The sequence below is a fragment of the Coturnix japonica genome, chromosome 1, assembly GCF_001577835.2.
Source record: "Coturnix japonica isolate 7356 chromosome 1, Coturnix japonica 2.1, whole genome shotgun sequence".
In the NCBI taxonomy this organism is placed as follows: domain Eukaryota; kingdom Metazoa; phylum Chordata; class Aves; order Galliformes; family Phasianidae; genus Coturnix; species Coturnix japonica.
In genome coordinates, this window is record NC_029516.1 from 167,899,908 (window position 1) to 167,917,728 (window position 17,821).

The following is a 17,821-nucleotide window of genomic DNA, read 5'->3' on the forward strand; positions in this document are numbered from 1 at the left end:
CCTACCTCCCTTCACTGCCTTTTGCTACAAGTCGGCTTGTTAAAAATGTCTGTGCAACGAAGACGAAAATTTTACAAGACTTAAGATCTGGGGAGTGGGACAGTTTTCTGTGAGGATAACAAATCCCCTCATCTCCTTCTCATGGAACTTCTCTGCTTCCACCTTTTCTCTTGTGAAGGACACTGGAGCATCTGGCCTTCTTTTGTTACCTTCTTAGAGTTCAGTCTTGCTTCAGAGGGGTCCACTGCCTACTTCTTGGCGATGTAGTCGGCAGTAAAATGCTCTTCCATTTTATTTCCAGATCTCTCACTCTTGTGTCCCTCTTTGTCCTTCCAAAGGTATGATGTAACTGGGTGAGGTTAGGTTTTCAAGAAATAGTTATCTGCAAAATTACCTGGCTCCCAGTTTTTCATGATGTTATATTTTGTCTTTGCTCAGGAAATGCAAAGGCAAAAGTTTTAGTTGATCTTGAATTGCAGTCAGTATAAACTCTCATCCAACCCATTCCTGCATCCAGAATTAGAGACTACTTATGGCATCTATTGTGTGTGAGCTGTATGAACTACATATGAGCCTTTTTTTTCCCCTACATTATTCACATGCATATAGAATTATTTACTGATCTTTTTTTTCCCCCCATTTGTTTTTTTAGGACCCAAGGAAACTCCTTTTTGCTACTGGTAAGTCTTTTGTAAAACCAAAAGAGAAAGTTTGTTGCTCTTCTTCATCGATCCCCGGACAAAACAATTTGATTATCAGTTTGTGTGATGCATTTGTTGTATCTCAGCTAAGCTATGTTGTTTGTGTTAATGTACCGTGGGTTTGCTTACCCAGTAGTCATGAGGGAGGAATTACATAAGCCTCTGTAGTAGGATGAGCAACATCTTCAAAGCTGTTGTTGTCCAGATGAGTCAGTAGAAAATGATGAGTTTCAAACAGAGATTCTGCATGATATTAAAACCAAATTCCTAAATGATTTAATTTCTAGAAAACAAAAACATATCCAAAAAGCAGTCTTCTTGCTTCAGCAGGTTTATTAAAAAGTTTTTTGAACTTCAGAGAAATTTAAACCACTACCCAGCTATCAAGCTTCAGCACTTTTGAAGTGTAAATAAATAAAGACGTATTTGGGGCAGGAATTTGAAAGAGAGCAACATTTTAGTTTCGAAGGGGTTAGGCACAAGCTTGAGCTGTAGTGCTTTGCAAGTGCAGAAAAGGTCTTCTTCTGATGTTATATCTTTCACTCCTATTTATATCAGATGCAAAGCTACTGACTTGGTAGCATTTAAAGCAAGACCCAAAGGAATCACTCTGAACAGCAGTAAATTTGGGTTACTGAATAGGCCTGTAAATGTGTCAGTCTTGATAAGTTTGCTGTTTACTAGTGACTCTGGGGAAAGTGCTTTCCAAAAACCTTAAGCAAGCTCTAGATGAGTTGGGAGCAGTGGAAGTAAAAAAGTGAGATAGTAGAAATTGATGTTACTACAAATGAATTGGATATATTTGTGTCAGAGGGGAGATTGATTGCAGACTGCATATCCAACTAGGTTAAGAAGTGAACCATAGAATATACTGAGTTGGAAGGGAACCACCAGGATTATTGTGTCCAACTCCTGGTCCCACATAGGACTGCCTGTAAGGAAGGAGGCAGCAGGGAGAATGCATATTTTCTAATACAACTGTTTTTAACTGTAACCTTTCCATGAAAGGATAAAACTGTGCAAAAACTTACACAGATTTTAGGCCCAGGATTCTTCTTACTGCGTGTAAAAGCTGAGGTTTGATTTGAGATGCATCAGTTTGGATATAAGATCTCTCAGCAAATGGATGAAGAGTGGTTATGAAAGGATGAGATTGTCTCTTTATCACTAGAAAGTCTAAAATCGCAATTAATTATTTTAAACTAAAAAGGCTAGCTTGTTCTGAAATATAGGATGTGATCATCTGAAAAGATCTTGGACCCCCTATAATCTGTTTTTACCATTGTGCATCCATGAAATCAATTTGAGACACATTCTGATGCTAAAAAGATACTTAAATCAGTGACTGGCCTAGCTGACTTTGCTTAAATCTAAACATGTGGTTTTTAGACCAGGAGCTATGCTTAAAAACTTCTAAGAGTTTACATTCTTCAGGAAGTGAAGTATTTCGACATAATGCTTCGTGGCTTCTAGTTTCTTAGTTCTCAGTTCAGACACTTAGTTCCTTGGATAGCAATTTTGATGATAAAGTGCTCATCACCAAAGTGTTACTCTGGTTGGGATTTGTCCAATCTGTCTTTAGGCAGATGATATACTGTACTTTTTTGGGCAGGATTCTACTTTAGGATGTGATGAATCATAGTCTAGAAAAACTTAGTTTTCTCCTTTGAGAGTTCATATTTGAGCAGATGAGTCCAATCCTTAATTTTTTTTTAACCTTCTTCAGTTCTGGCTGTAGATCACTCTCACAGACCTTGCTCTACAGGCAACAATTTTAAGCATATTACAGTGCCACAGAGAATAATTTCGGGCTCTTTCTCATTCCAGGATGAAATAAATGGGTTGGCAAACACTTGCAGTGACAGCTTGCATTGAAATTGATTTGCTTGAAATTTTGTCCCTGATCAGGTTTATAATTGTAGTGTTCAACAGAGTTTAGAGTTTAGACTAAAAAAGAAATGCCTAAACTTGTGCAGTCAGCCTTACAAATAAAGATACAGGATTGCTCATCTGTCTGGCAGGTAAATATGCCTCCCCAAAATTCAAATATAAGTTATATGATATTTGTTTTAGTTCCAGGTCTGACTGGAGTCATTATGGTGTTAGTGTTATTCCTAATGTGCACAGCTTCTACATATGCCATCAGGTAAGACATAATCTGATCATTATGCTGAAGAATGCTATTTGAGTAATCATATTCTCCTACAGATTGGAGGCAATGAAGGGCAAGTGCAATGTGAAACAAGAAATATTCAAATGAATGTTAAAAATACCAGCTTTCTTGCCTTTTTTTTTTTTTTTTTTTTTTCTTCTTTTAAAGTAACTTGCAATCAGATTAGTGCAGAGAATTTTTAATTACAAAAAAACTGGTTAAATTGCCTTCAGAGTAGACTTTTTTGGAGGGACTTGCACAGTTAGAAATCTGGGCCTCTACAAATATGAATAGTTCTTTTCTCCTATTTGTATTATAGTATTCAGTAAACTAAACATATGATATGTTCTGTCCAATGCACAAATAAGCTCCGTTTGGAAGATAAGGTGATATCTTTATTTGCATTATTTTCACCAATTAATTTTAAAAACATTGTTTTAAAGAACCAGCCAAAGCAAAGCAAACAAAAACAGAACTGTGCCGTCAAAGTAGAATGTGGCTGTTGTTTTTTTACTTTAAAAGGTGCAGTGCATTACTGACTGAGAATAACTGTTGGGATTCCTGATGGTTTGGTTTACTGAGCTCATGTTCTGCACCAACATTATTGAATATGTATTGTTGTTAATTAAATGAGCAGTACCTTGAAGGACCTAACCCAACATAGTAGCCTTTTATAGGCATGTGTTCTGATGTTGATACAGTCTTTGGTGAATTAAAAGATTGACTGTGAAAGCATCATCCCAGTTCTGCAAACATTGCAGGATATTTTGTCTTCAAACAGGAGGTGCTCAGCTGCTGTGAGCTTGATGTGTGGTTTAGAACTATGTTGGAATAATGTCTTCTCTCAGAAGCAGTGTTACTGGGTGCTTAATCGAGAGAGCAGTTCAGCAAATTCTTGTGCATTCTTCCTAGCCAGAGGTACAGAGATCTTTGTGAGGAATTGGAAGGTACAGAAGTACAGGATAAGACTGCTACACCAGGTAGCAGACACAGTTGCATATTACAGAGCCCATGCAGACTGCTCTTCTTGTGATAGAAAGCCAATTTAGGGAGGATGGAAGAATGAGACAATTACTTCCCGCTACAGTAGTGAGCCAGAACAGTCTTGTTTTCTCCAAGGCCATTAGAAATTAGAATAAAAGGAGACCCCAGCTTTTAGTAATGTTACAGAAACCTGAGAAAATGTTTGCAACTGCATACATGTCCTTAGAATTAATAATTTTAAGGTTCGTGTAACATAAGTTTCCAGCTTTCTGAGTTACATCTTTGCTATTTCCTTCTCCAGTTACTCTAATTGCAAATGTGTTTTTGTGCCATCTAGCCAGCAGAATGAAAGCTCTGAGCAGATCAGCTGCATCTACTATTACTTAATCAGTAACTCTTATTTAAAGACTTGTCCTGGCTTCTCTCTCAGGCGTATGGCTTGAGCTTGTCTTTGTGGTCTGTTTTACTAAGGAAACAAGCTTCTGTGTGCATCTGTCTCTCCGTTCTGTTTCTTTCCATGTGGATTCTCAGGTGCCTAACGATGGCTAAACTCATGCTGCAGTTTTTGGGAAAAATAATTTCAAATGTTTTTTTTCTTAATTAAACTTGTTCATATTGTCTTGGATTTCAGCTCTAACACTCTCTTGCACAGTGAGCTGCTTAATCTTCCTTCATATGTTCCTCCTGAATCTTTTCTGTTCTTGATTTTCATACCATTTTCATGTCTTTACCTGTTTAGTAAACCGTATGAGTAAGTATAGAGAGAACTGAATTAGCTTTCAATGATTTAAAGGTGGAAAGTGAATTATGTTTGAAATTTTTTTACCATATCATACCTCAGAATCACATCACCATTTTTTTTGTTCAGTAATTGTTTATTGGAAGGCGTATGAAGTTGCTAGAAGCTGCAATAAATCATGTGGATAAACGTTGACATTTTAACTAACTTTCAAATTAATGTTCCTCAAGATCATTTCCACTGAGCACAATTACTAGCAGTATTGGAAATTATATGTTTAGAATGGCTCAAATGACATCTCTTTTTATAGTAAAATACTCCAGTATTTGGTTTCATGTACTTAACTTATCTTCCCCTTCAAAGCTATCATCTGTAACTGGGTTAAAAACATGCTGTTTTTAGGGTTATGCTGTTTACTGTATCCCTTTAAAAGTGTTGCAGTCTTACACTGTCCTACATTTCTCAGTAAATTCCCTCTTGCTGATATTCACCTGCTACATTCTCAAGTAAAAATAATTAAAAAATAATAATTAAACAACTTGATCTCCAATTTCCATGAATTTGGGTTGCTGAGAAATAACATTCCTTCTTTTGGTTAATGTCTGTTTTAAACTCTAAGAAGTAGATAAAGAAAACAATGCTCTGAAGAGCTGTATGAATATGACAGTATGAAGGTTACTGAGCATGTTAGAATGTGTGCATCTCTAGGACACAGCTTAAAAAGAATACAAGGAATAAAATACAACCATTAAAACTCACCTCACAATAGAAGGCTGAGGGATCTTGATATCTTTTATTCAGGGAGGTGAGGCTGAGAGGACTTGATTGTGCTTAAGAGAAGTTGCCAGATGAGGAACCGGTGTTTATAATGGAGGCATCTGCAAAGAAAGCTGTGAAGAGGGTGAAATGTTGAAGTGACTGAAAGCCAAAGCTTAGGCTTATTCAGATCAAAGACGTGCGTTCTAATCAGTGATAATGTTAGTTGTTGAAATCAACTTGTAAGGAGTTGGAATTGACTTTCCATTGCTGAAATGTTGAAAACTTCGTCCATTCTGTGGGAAAAAGGAGAAAAGAAAAAAAAAGAAAAAAGTGCTCAATAAAAATAAGTTCAGTGTGTAGCTTCTGGTGTTTTAGCAAGATGCCAGATTAAGCAAGAGCCCCAAAACCTGTTTCAAATTCAGAGGTAAGCAGAGGTATTCTTTCTGCCTTGTAACGTACTTCCACATGTACTTCCACAGCACATATCAACACTCTTTACTTTTGTCTTACTGATGCTTGATCCCACCGCTCCTTACAGATACTGACGAGTAACTTTGTAGAAATGCCTACCAGACTGTGGGTAGTTACAAATGGTTTAAGTAGCCTCAGGGATGGAAAAGTGTTAGTGTGATGCTGAATATGGGAAGGATGATGGGTTGATTAAAGGTTTGCAAAAACTTTGTTGCTGTTGCTAGGTTCCTAAGAACTGCCCTTGCTTGGGTTTTCTTCCAGGTTACCCTCAAACAGATTGTCAGAATTGATTTCTTTTCTGTCTTGAGAAATGAAACAAACCCTGTATTTAGAAGGAAACAATGAAGTGTACTTTTAAGATGTATCAAAGCAAATGTAAGCAACAGTTTATTTATAAGACTGGAGAGGAAAATAATTTGGAAGAAGTTAGCTATCTCAGAAGAATTGCTTCTTAAATGATATTCTTAAGAGTTTGGGTTACTTTTTATTTAATAGTTATTTTGACTTACTTATGTGCAAGCTTTTTTGTTTTGGAAGGGACTTTTCTACCATGTTGTGAATGTGAGAGATGTTTATCTGCTAAGAAGTATCTTCTTGACCATTTGGTTGGATTGTTGTTGTTTTGTTTTGATGACTTTTTTACTCAGGAGAAAGTCAGTTCTTAACCTCAGCTCCAGATGGACATTTTCATTGGAATTGGTTCTGTTTAAATTTCCTAACAAATTACTGCTGAAATCTCTTTCCTCTTCACATGCCCTGTTCTTAATAGTGGTGATGTTCTTGTTCATCCCAACGCCATCAGTCCTAGAGCCCAACCATATGCATTTCCTCTGTCTGCAAAGTTCTGGCTGTCCTCTTGTTGCCTTCTTGCTGCAGTCCCCTTTTTCTGTTGCATCTTCTTTCCCTCCAAGCCCACAAACATTTCTTACACCTTTCCCACTAGCTTATCTTCTTCTGTCTACTGTACCTTTTAGGATGCACTCATGGTACTTTGAACACTGTAGTCCTGTGGCTGCAGAAGCTTAGAGATGCGCTGTGGCGATGTAGGACCTATGGAAGTAGGAAAGTCTCCTAATTTAGAAAATAAGTCTTCAACTGCTCTGAATGTTCATTTCATTCTCTTTTGCTTTTTAATTGTGTGCCAGTTGCCTTTTCTTCTCAATACTTAGCTTGTTTGCCAAGATTGTATTTCTGTAGGAATACACACTGGCCTTTAACTATTCGACATGTGTGCATGCTGAATAAGAATATTCTATGTGCACAGATCTGCTTTTAACTAGCAATGATTCTGTCTGAGTGAAATAGCACTGAAACATGGTTTATTCTTTTCAGGGTTTCAAACTATGACATCTTCTGGTATACCCACAACCTTTTCTTTGTCTTCTATATACTGCTGATGCTGCATGTTTCTGGGTAAGTAAATGAAAAATACTATCCGTTTTCCTGAGGCACAGGAGCTGTTCTCTTGCCTGTTGTTTTTCCTGAGGTCACTTGTATTGACCAACTTCTTGACAAGATACTGTCATTTTCAGTTCTTCAAAAGGTAATTTTTTATTTATTTTTTTTTTTTAAGTAAAGTTCAGGCTGTACCTTGGAGAATCAGCTACCCAAAATTTCTTCACTTTCAAGTTCCTTTGTTGGCCATTTTACCATTTTCTACAGGGAAATCAAGAAAACATTTTATCTTTATGTGCCCGCTCATCTGGCTGCTGAGAGGCGGATAAAAAAATTGCTCATCTCTTTATTCTCAACCTTCCATTTTCAACCCTAAGGAGAGGGAAGGAATGGCCTCTCTCTAATTATTACTCATTGCTGTAATAAGCAAAACTTCTTGCTTTCACAAACATCGGATGCTGATATGTCATCAAGATTGCTTTTGTTCAGGTCTGTATGTGGTACAAAAAACCCAGATGTACTGTAGGTTAAAGCAGCTTTCATAAACTATGCTGTGTGGAAATGTGGTCTGTTAAGATGAACAAGCTTTCCTCTGTGAATTTAAGTGCAGAGTTTGATGTAGGAAAGGAAAGGTATATTTGAACAAGGTTAATTTCTTCATGTCATCAAATATCTATTGAAACGTGGAACACTGGAATGTCTGCACAGCTCTGAGCACTGCTGTTTAAACAGTAAAAGGTAATTAGGCCTAGCCAGATCACAGTAGGAATATGTTGTTGAACAAAATAAACGCAGCTTGAGATCCGCTGAATTGAAATAATTAGTTGAAAACATTGAAACCCGTGGATATAATTCTGGTTTTCTAGTGGGTTTTCTGTATTTTAATTTTCCTTTTTCTGTGGCATGGGTCTTCATCATACCTGGCAAAGATGAATCTAACCTGTTCTCCCCTTCCTGCGTCAGGAAGAACTTTTGCTAGATTATTCCTGACAGGTGTTTGATTTCTTCTTGAAAACATCTGATGAGATCTTCTTACCTCTTTAGACAGTCAGTTCTAGTGATTACCTTGTAAGTGTTTCTCATGTTCAGTTTAAATCATCTCTGCCTTATCCTCCTCCTGTTGTCCTCTCAGCCACGTTGCCACTTCATGAAAGAGGGAGGCTATTCAAACAAGTCTGCAAACCAAGACTGCAGAAATTCACCAAGCTCTGAACAGGCATCTCCTCCTACAGAGCCTCTTTAATGTTGAATTGGAAGATCTTTCAGAATGTATCTGAAAGAACTGAGTGTCAGATGAAAGTGAGAGAAAGTTGAGTCATGGAGAGTGGGAGTCAGTTGAAGATGAAGATGCCTAAATTTAGGTCTCTGCATGTTTTCTGAGTGTCTACCTCCCATTGTAATCCAATGAGTTCTAAGAAATGCAGCCAATGGAGTGTGGAGAAAGCTTGAGCTAACCTACTGCTACAAAGATCTACATGTAAGTTATGTGGATTGTTCTGGGCTCCATTTGTTATACTGATTGGAAGATCTATTCTGAGAATAAAGAAAAGTTTGACTGTCATGCTTATATGCCCAACTGACTCCTACATGGCAAGTCTAAAAGATGCTTAGTCAGTCTATGGAGCAGATGCTTCCTATGACTGGACAGTATAGGCATATTGGGTGAGAATTTACCTTTTTTGGAATCTCTTCTATGAGCATTCCCACAGTATTCTTAGATTCTTGCTTTGTTTCAAACCATTACGGGTATGTTGTTATTGTATCCTCTTTTTCAGGGTATCCAGACACTTCTCAGTGATATGTAAAATGATATGATTCATTTGTCATATGTTATTGGTCTGTTCTTTTAACTTTACCAAAATGAAGAGAAGAATCTTTTGGGGAAATTATCCTTAAAGACTTTCCTTCATTTTGTATTTCTTGCAACGTGATTTTCAAATATTGAAGTGGCTTAAGGCTACGTTAATTTATCTATATTACAAACCTTTAGTAGCAGCAACAAAAAGTATTTTATGTAAAGCGAAAGCTTGATGTTTCTATTACCAATTACAGGAGGTACAAAATCCACAAAGCATTGTGAAGGAAATACATATTTGATCTAATTCGTTATTAATATAATTAAGTTAATAGAAGTTGAGAATAAGGCCTTTGTCTTGTCGGTAGAATTATTCAAGGGTTTATCTCTGGAAGGGTGAAAATTCCAGACATCAGCCTTTAGCAGAAAGAAGAGTCCTCAAGCAGCTCACCTTGAGCTCAGCAGCAGAAAATAGCTGAGAGAATTGAGCAGTGTAATTACTTATAAAAATTGAATAATTTTTGGCATCTGTAGCATATTGTAAAAGCCAGAAGTAAATGTTACCTGTGTTTTGAGGGTGGAAAATCGGGGCACACAGCAGATATTGCTGTGTGCCCATGTGAATAGTCTACATGCTGTATTTCTCAATATGAAGATGTCAGCCACTTCCACGTGGCTCATCCTTTTGCTAAGGATCTGTATCTCCTGCTTACTGATATCCATAGTGAGATTTCATGGGTACAAATGTTGCACTAAATAAATATACGGGAATATATCATAGACTCCTAAGAGTTATGCATAACTCCCCATTTCTGGGAAATGGCCTTGCACATGTTAGAGCACTTGTATTTCCCTGGCATCTTCAGAAATGGAAGTCATTGCAGCTGCCATTAGAGGCAGCTTTGTCATCCCAGATTGCCACTCAGATAGCATGTTTGTAATAGTTCGAACAGGCTAGAGATCACTGGAGGAAATGCTCATGTTTGCAGTTCAGCTATTTGTGTCACAGGAAAGAACTTTGAATCCCCTTTTGGGATGTCCAGAGGCCAGAGAAGCTGTGTGAGCAGCTGGCAGGCAAACATATGTGGTTGGTTGGAAAAGTACTGTACAGGCTGTGATTTTCAGCTAAATCTATCAGGCACCATAATGTATAAGGAGCAGGGAATTCACATAATGCTCATAGTCTCTGTCGCTTTGCAAGTATGCAGTGACCAGCAACAAAGGCAGATTCAAGTGATAGGGATGATCAGGCAATAGATGCATAGTTGTAGGCACACAGACAATTGTCAGGTGATTCTCCCAGGGTCAGGCATGAGATTTAGAGCAAGTTTGACTTTCAACCTGTACGTCGCTCACAGGAAAATGTGGAAAGCATGTCAGCAACTGTCAGTAGGGAAGGATGCCAGTAGTCGGTCAGAGGCCATTTAAGTTGGGAGTGTTGCAAATGTCTCCTACTTCTCTCTGTTCTTGTGAATTAGACTCTGTCACTATTACTGTTGTGTGTGTGTGCTGAGGGTGTGCGTTCTTATTGTGTACTTCAGTCTTCCCAACGTGCCCAAGCAATGCTTTCTCTTTTCCAGGCTGCACAAGCTTAGTTCCCTCAACCTTTCTTCATAAGAGATGTGTTCCAGTCCTCTGGTTATCTTCATGGCTCTGGGCCTTTTCTAACAGCTCCATGTATTTTCAGTGTTGTGGGCTCCAGGCCTAGGTGCAGTGGATACAGTCTTCCAGATGGGGGCTCTTGAGGACACAGTAGATGAGAACAATCCCCTCCCTCACTCTTTTAACCACTCTTCTGTTGATGCAGCCCAGGATATCGTTGGCATTCTGGGCTTCAGGTGTATACTGCTGGCTTGTGTTAAGCTTTTTGTCCACAAGGACACTCAAGTCCTTCTCTGCAGGGCTGCTCTCGAGGAGTTGTTCCTTCAGTCTTCATACATATCTGGGATTGCCTCATCTTGCTCTTGGCCTTGTTGAACCTCATTTGGTACTTGTGGGCTCACTCTTTGAGCCCATTCTGGTGCCTCTGGATGGCATCCCATTCTTCCTCTATATAAAATGCTGCACTCAGTGTCATCAGCAAACTTGTTCAGGGTGCACTCAATCACACTGTGCAGACTTTTGATGAAGATGCTGAAGAGCACGTGTCCCAATATGGACTGCTGAGGGATAACACTAGTTACTGGACTTAGTAAATCTATTGGCTACGGCCATCAAACCATTTATATGCAAAATAGTCCAGTAGTTTTCAAATCCATCTCTCCAATTTGGGGATAAGGATGTGATGTAGAACCCTATCAAAGGCATTACAGTCCAGGTAGACATTATCACTTGCCCTTCCTTTTTCTAGTGATGCCATCACTTTATCATAGGTGACTGTCAGATTGGTCAGGCACAATCTGACCATGATGAATCATGCTGGTTGCTTACAGGTGGGTCTTCTCCGCGATCTTCCCAGTCACAGGCACAAGACTCACTGGTCTGTAGATCCCCGAGTCTTCCTTTCTTTCTTTCTTAAAAATGGGAGTGTTGTTTCCCTTTTTCTAGTCACCAAGGTCTTCACCTGATAGCCATGACGTCTCAAATGTAGATGAGCCTTGTGACTGCTTTCTAAAATCCTCTCCAAATTAAGAGAAGTTGCTTGGTTTGAACTGCTACTTAAGTACCTTTGTTATTTTTCTTTTCCTGTAGGGGAGTGCTCAAGTACCAGACCAACTTAGAGGAACACCCACCTGGTTGCTTTAATCCTAACAAAACGCTCCTAGGGAATATGACAGAACCAAAGTCTTTTGAAGAGCTGTTTCCTGACTATACTACTGAGCCTTTCCCAGAGGACTTAACATTTCCAGAACCCCTTGTACAAAGTAACTTTATGAGAATTTGTTCCAAGGAACCCAAGTTCCAGTCGCACTTCCCAGAGGTCTGTATGATCCGACATTTCAGGTATTACAAGCCATGCCAAGTCTTTCAGTGAGCCATAACCACTAATTATTGCTTTTCCAGACCAGATGTTTTAATAATGGAAAATATTATTAAAACCTTTACAGGCATTCAGAGATCTGGTGGGGAAAAAACAATCTGTATTAAATCTTGTATTGCATTAAAATGTGGTGCATAGAATAGAGTGGAAAAATATCAAGAGACTGTAATGTTCTTTTTTGTACACAATGATAAAGGTATATTGGTCTTGCTACAAATGTGTCTTTAAATTACAACATAGTAGTTCAGAGCAAACATTTATATAACATTCATATGACCCTTTTCAATGCATTGTGTGGCATTAATTAATTGAAATAATCAGGTTCCATTTGTTCTCTTTTTTTAACCATGTGGCTGCAAGTTCTAATAGCATTTCTGGGGTGTGGTTGGTTGTGGTTTGGCTTTGTGTAGTCTCTTGTTTGCAGAGAATACTACTAAATGTGGAATTGGTGCATGGATATGATGATAGTGAGGACAGATGAGCCTTTTGTTTTCCATTTTTTTTTTTTTCTTTTTAATGCTTTGCGTAGGATCTTTGTCTTTGTGCAGATTTGCTCATTTCTTTTCAGAAGAGATGAGCAGAGCTATATGAGCAAGTAGCCTGAGGAGACTTGGGAATACTGCATTCACAAGTCTAAGGCCTACCATAACAGACCTCACAAGAGTTTCTCCTTATTATTACTACTGTTTTCTTGTATGTTCCTTTTGCCCAGAGAGGTTGTGGATGTCCCTTCACTGGAAACATCCAAGGTGAGGCTGGATGGGGCTCTGAGCACCTGATCCAGCTGCAGGTGTCCTGGTTCACTGTAGGGGAGTGGGACTAGATGGCGTTTGAGGGTCCCTAGCTAATTCTACTAGCTTCAGGGTTAACCTGTTCTACCACTGGCATGTATTCATAATAAGAATCAGTCAGTACTACACAGAAGTGTTCCAATAAAATCCTTTGAAATGTGTATTTTATTAGCTCTTGCAAACTAACTGCTGGGCTGGGATTTTGCTACAAATGTGTTCATCTGAGCTGGTCACCCTATGGGCACTTCTAGGGAACAATTTCTGCTGTTATACACATCTTCCGCAAGGACAGTTGAACTGTGCTTTAACTTTCCATTTCTCTCACTTCTCTACACTCTTTTCTATAAATTCTATAGCACAAGGATTGCTTGTTCTTTTTAACTTTTTGCATGTACTTGAGATAATTAAAACAAGGTAATTGTCTCATAGTATTGCAAGTCAGACAGTGTTCTTCCTTGGAAGTAGTTAACCAGTCTGTAATGCTCTAGTCTGTCAGATTTTGAAATGGGCTATGTTCTTTGTGATTCACTTCTGAAAACAGTTGCAATCCAACTGTATAGCACCAGAGTAACATGGTTACAAATGAGATCAATGCTATTTTATAACTGATTAGTTTTATGACTGAAAGCATTTGTGCTTGTGGATGTTGCAGCCAGTTTGTCTAAGTTCCCATTATGTGCTTGGATTTCTGTGTGTAGAAAGATGTGGAGATGACTTGCGATCAAACACTGTTCTGCAATAAATGAGAAATGAGATCCTGCAGGCACTTATGTTATTTTGAAATTAGAAACTGTAAAATGAAATGGCTTTGAATGAAATGAAATTATATGTCTGCTGTTCTCCCATAGACTTGGTTTTGGATTTCTGGACCTCTGTGCTTGTACTGTGTAGAAAGGCTATACCGCTACATCCGCAGCACCAAGCCAGTCACAGTAACATCAGTGATAAGCCATCCTTCCAATGTCCTTGAAGTAAGAATGATCAAAGATGACTTCCGAGCAAGGCCTGGTCAGGTCAGTTAATGTGTCCCTAAAAAAAAATCACTGTTGTTCATGTATCATCTTCTCTAGAGATGACTTTCCCTTTCTGTATACTAATCCATCGCTGAATGTTTTGGACGTACATTTTCTTTTATTTTTCTTTTTTTGATTTTTTAGTATGTTATTCTACACTGTCCAAGAGTGTCTGGACTGGAAAGCCATCCATTCACCCTTACAATGGTAAGAAAAAAGAGCTTTTCTCTGTACTTTCCCATTTATTTGTATTTGGTAAACAAATGGTCTTTATTGCCTTCAGGGTTGGAAGTCCTTCAGGAGAACTTATTTTTCATTAATGAGGATACCAATGAATATGAAATGGCATGATTATTATGTATGATAGTATTGAATGCATATTCAATTTTCCCCACTGTTGAGAAAATAATAAGGGGAACCTTTTTAAAATTCTTCTGTAAGTGGAAAACATAATAAATAAATAGAATCCATGTGGTTTTTGATCATTCAATTTTGTAAGAGAGCTTTTAGCCATCTATTCATAGACCTTAATGCACAATGAATATGAACTTAACTGAATTTTTGGTGGGTTTTTTGCTGTTAATCAAAATGAACAGAGATTCTTGCCTTTTCCAAACAGAGTTAGAAAAGCATCAAGGTTTGGTTTGTTGGTTTTTTTTTTTTCTAAAATAGTTTTCATCAATAGTTGTTTTTTTTTTTGTTTTTTTTTTTTTTTGTTTGTTTGTTTTTTCCTAAAATGTTTCTAAAGTAGTCTTCTGCTTTATTATAGGAAGAGATATATCAGTAGGGGTGTAGGGCTATAAGGGTGATATCTTGCTGGGGGCCTGTTATATGGCTAATCAGGATAAAGAGAAGAACAAGGTATTCTATGAGCAGCTTGCAGAAGTTGTGTGATCACCAGCACTTGTTCTCATGGGAGACTTCAACTTCCCTGATATATGCTGGAAATACAATACAGCGCAGAGGAAGCAGTCCAGGAGGTTTCTAGAGTGTGTGGAAGATTGCTTCCTTATGCAGCTGGTACGAGAGCCTACCAGGGGTGGTGCCCTGCTAGACCGGCTCTTCACTAACAGTGAAGAACTGGTGAGTGATGTGAAGGTTGGGGTCTGTCTTGGGCAGAGCGACCATGAAGTTGTAGAATTCTCTGTTCTTGGAGATGTCAGAAGGGTGACAAACAAAAATGCCATCATCTTGGACTTCCAGAGGGCAGACTTTGACCTGTTCAGGACACTTGTTGCAGGGGTCCCTTGGGAGTTGCTCCTTAAGGGTAAAGGGGTCCAGAAAGCCTGGATGCTCCTCAAGGTAGAAATCTTAAAGGCACAAGAACAGTCTATAGGGGAAGAAGACCAGTGAGGATGAACCAGGAACTGTTGAGACTCTGGAAGAAAAAGAGAGTGTCTTCTGAAAGCAGGGACTGGTTGCTTGGGGAGATTACAGGCAAGTTGCTAAAGTATTCAGGGAGAAAGTTAGAAAGGCAAAAGCTCAGCTTGAGCTCAGATTGGCCACTGCAGTAAAAGAGAATAAGAAATCCTTTTACAATTATATCAGTAGTAAGAGGAGAACCAGGGAAGATGTCCATCCTTTAGTTGATGCAGTGGGGAATGTGACCACTGAGGATAAGGAGAAGGCTGAGGTCCTCAACACCTTCTTTACATCTGCCTTTAATAGGCAGATCAGTTATCCTCAGGGCACTTTATGCCCTGATCTGAGAGTCTGGGGTGCTATGCAGAATCTACCCCCAGTGATTCAGGTGGAGACAGCGAGAGAGCTCCTCCTCCATCCAGAGTACCACAAGTCCATGGGACTGGATGGGCTCCATCCTGGGGTGCTGAGGGAGCTGGTGGGGGTGATTGCTGAGCCGCTCTCCACCATCTACCAGTGTTCCTGGTTATCTGGAGAGGTCTCAGAGGATTGGATGCTTGCTGATGTGACTCCTGTCTACAAGATGGAGCATAAGGAGGATACAGGGAACTACAGGCAAGTCAGCCTGACCTTGGTACCTGGGAAAGTTATGTTGCAGATCATCTTGGTTGAGATCACATGGCACATGTGGGATGTCCAGGGGGTCAGGCCTAGCCATCATGGGTTCATGAAAGGCAGGTCATGCTTGACCAACCTCATTTCCTTCCACAACTGAATGACCACACTGGTAGGTGAGGGTAAGGCAGTTGATATAGTCTAACTAGACTTCAGCAAAGACTTTAGCAAAGCCCTAGACTTTGACATGGTCTCTCACAGTATTCTCCTGAGGAAACTGGCTGCCCGTGGCCTGGACAGGTATACCCTTCTTTGGGTAAGGAACTGGCTAGAGGGTTGTGCCCAGAGGGTAGTGGTTAATGGAGTTAAGTCTGGCTGGTGACCCATTACAAGTGTTGTCCCCCAGGGGTCAGTACTGGGGCCCATCATGTTTAATATCTTCACTGATGACCTAGATGAGGGTACTGAGTGTACCCTCAGTAAGTTTATAGATGACACCAAGATGAGATGTAGTGTCAATCTGTCTGAGGGTAGGGAGGCCCTTCAGAGGGATCTGGATAGGCTGGATTGCTGGGCTGAGGTGAATGGGATGAGGTTCAACCAGGCCAAGTGCCAGGTCCTGCACTTTGGCTGCAGTAACCCCATGCAGCACTACAGGCTTGGGGCAGAGTGGCTGGATGACTGTGAAGAGGAAAGTGACCTGGGGGTGTTGGTTGATGCTTGGCTGAACATGAGCTGACAGTGTGCTCAGGTGGCCAAGAAGGCCTGTGGTGTCCTAACCTGCATTAGAAATAGTGTGGCCAGCAGGAGCCGAGAGGTAATCATCCCCTGTACTCAGCCCTGGTGAGGCTGCATCACAAGTACTGTCTTCAATTTTGGGCTCCTCAGTACAAGAAAGACATTGAGGCCCTGGAACGTGTCCAGGGAAGGGCAATGAAACTGGTGAGGGGTCTGGAGCACAAGTCTTATGAGGAGCAGCTCAGGGAGCTGGGATTGTTTAGCCTGGAGCAGAGGAGGCTCAGGGGAGACCTCATTGCACTCTACAGCTTCCTGAAGGGAGGTTGTGATGAGGAAGGGCTTGGCCTCTTCTCCCAGGCAACAAACAGGACCTGAGGAATTCCACAACCACAGGTTGTACCAGAGAAGGTTTAGACTGGGTATTGGAAGGAACTTTTTGTGTCAGAGAGTGGTCAGGCACTGGAATGGCTGCCCAGGGAAGTGGTGGAGTCACCATCCCTGGCAGTGTTCAAGAGGCGTCTGGATGAGGAGCTATGAGATCTGGTTTAGTGGTTTGCTGTAGCTATGGTAATGGGAGGATGGTTGGACTGGCTGATCTTGTAGGTCCCTTCCAACCTTGTGATTCTATAATGCTGTAAGTGAAGTTGTAGAACATTGTGATTATTTTTTACTCGGCTTAATTCATCTGGAATGGGAATTGGGCCTGAAGGAGATGGATTGGAATAAAATGAAATGGTACATTAATACACCCAAAGTTTTCAAGGAGTGAGCAGTGCATAGTCCTTGGAGATGCTACAGCAAAGTCTAAGTTGGAACAGTTGTGGTTTCCCTTTTAGTGGCAATATACACCTAGGTCCTGTCCACTTCCAATTCTTTGGTTTTGTGGTTGATTTATTTTGATTATTCTGGGTGCCAGGCAGGCAAGCTAGAACTTTCACAGTTCAATCCACAGTGCCTTCCACTAAAATAAACTTCTTGCTGTGAACCTGGTAGTGAATCTCCTAGAGAAATATGCCTCTGTATAGCTTGATGAAGCAATATTAGCATTTGCGAAGCCTATATTTGCAAAGTGCTTTTGGCTAGCTGCATTAACAGTAGAAAGCAAAGCCATGTGTTATTTATCTGTTATTAAATCCAGCAAGCCATTTTAAGGCACTCTGTAGAGCACCTAAAAATAACTAGATATGCAGTGGTAAAAATGATATACACTGCAGTACTGATGGAATGGTAGCTAGACTGTTGTGCGGAATTACTTAGTTCGTATTTATTTATATTTATGATTGGTTTAGCAATCAGAAGATAAATTCAAAGCACTCAGCATAGACC

At 39.8% G+C, this 17,821-nt stretch overlaps 1 protein-coding gene across 3 annotated transcripts in view; it reads left to right on the top strand.

The window, feature by feature from the left end:
• NOX4 (NADPH oxidase 4) overlaps window positions 1-17,821 on the top strand; it is a 104,282-nt gene that overhangs the window by 14,101 nt on the left and 72,360 nt on the right. For 2 of the 3 annotated variants that reach the window (XM_015852360.1, XM_015852362.2), the window contains exons 6-11: window positions 653-680; window positions 2,775-2,847; window positions 7,139-7,219; window positions 11,688-11,916; window positions 13,616-13,780; window positions 13,925-13,987. In XM_015852360.1, coding sequence (XP_015707846.1) covers window positions 653-680; window positions 2,775-2,847; window positions 7,139-7,219; window positions 11,688-11,916; window positions 13,616-13,780; window positions 13,925-13,987 — 639 coding nt within the window. The remainder of the gene's footprint in view (window positions 1-652; window positions 681-2,774; window positions 2,848-7,138; window positions 7,220-11,687; window positions 11,917-13,615; window positions 13,781-13,924; window positions 13,988-17,821) is intronic. The other variant, XM_015852361.1, reaches the window with a different exon arrangement.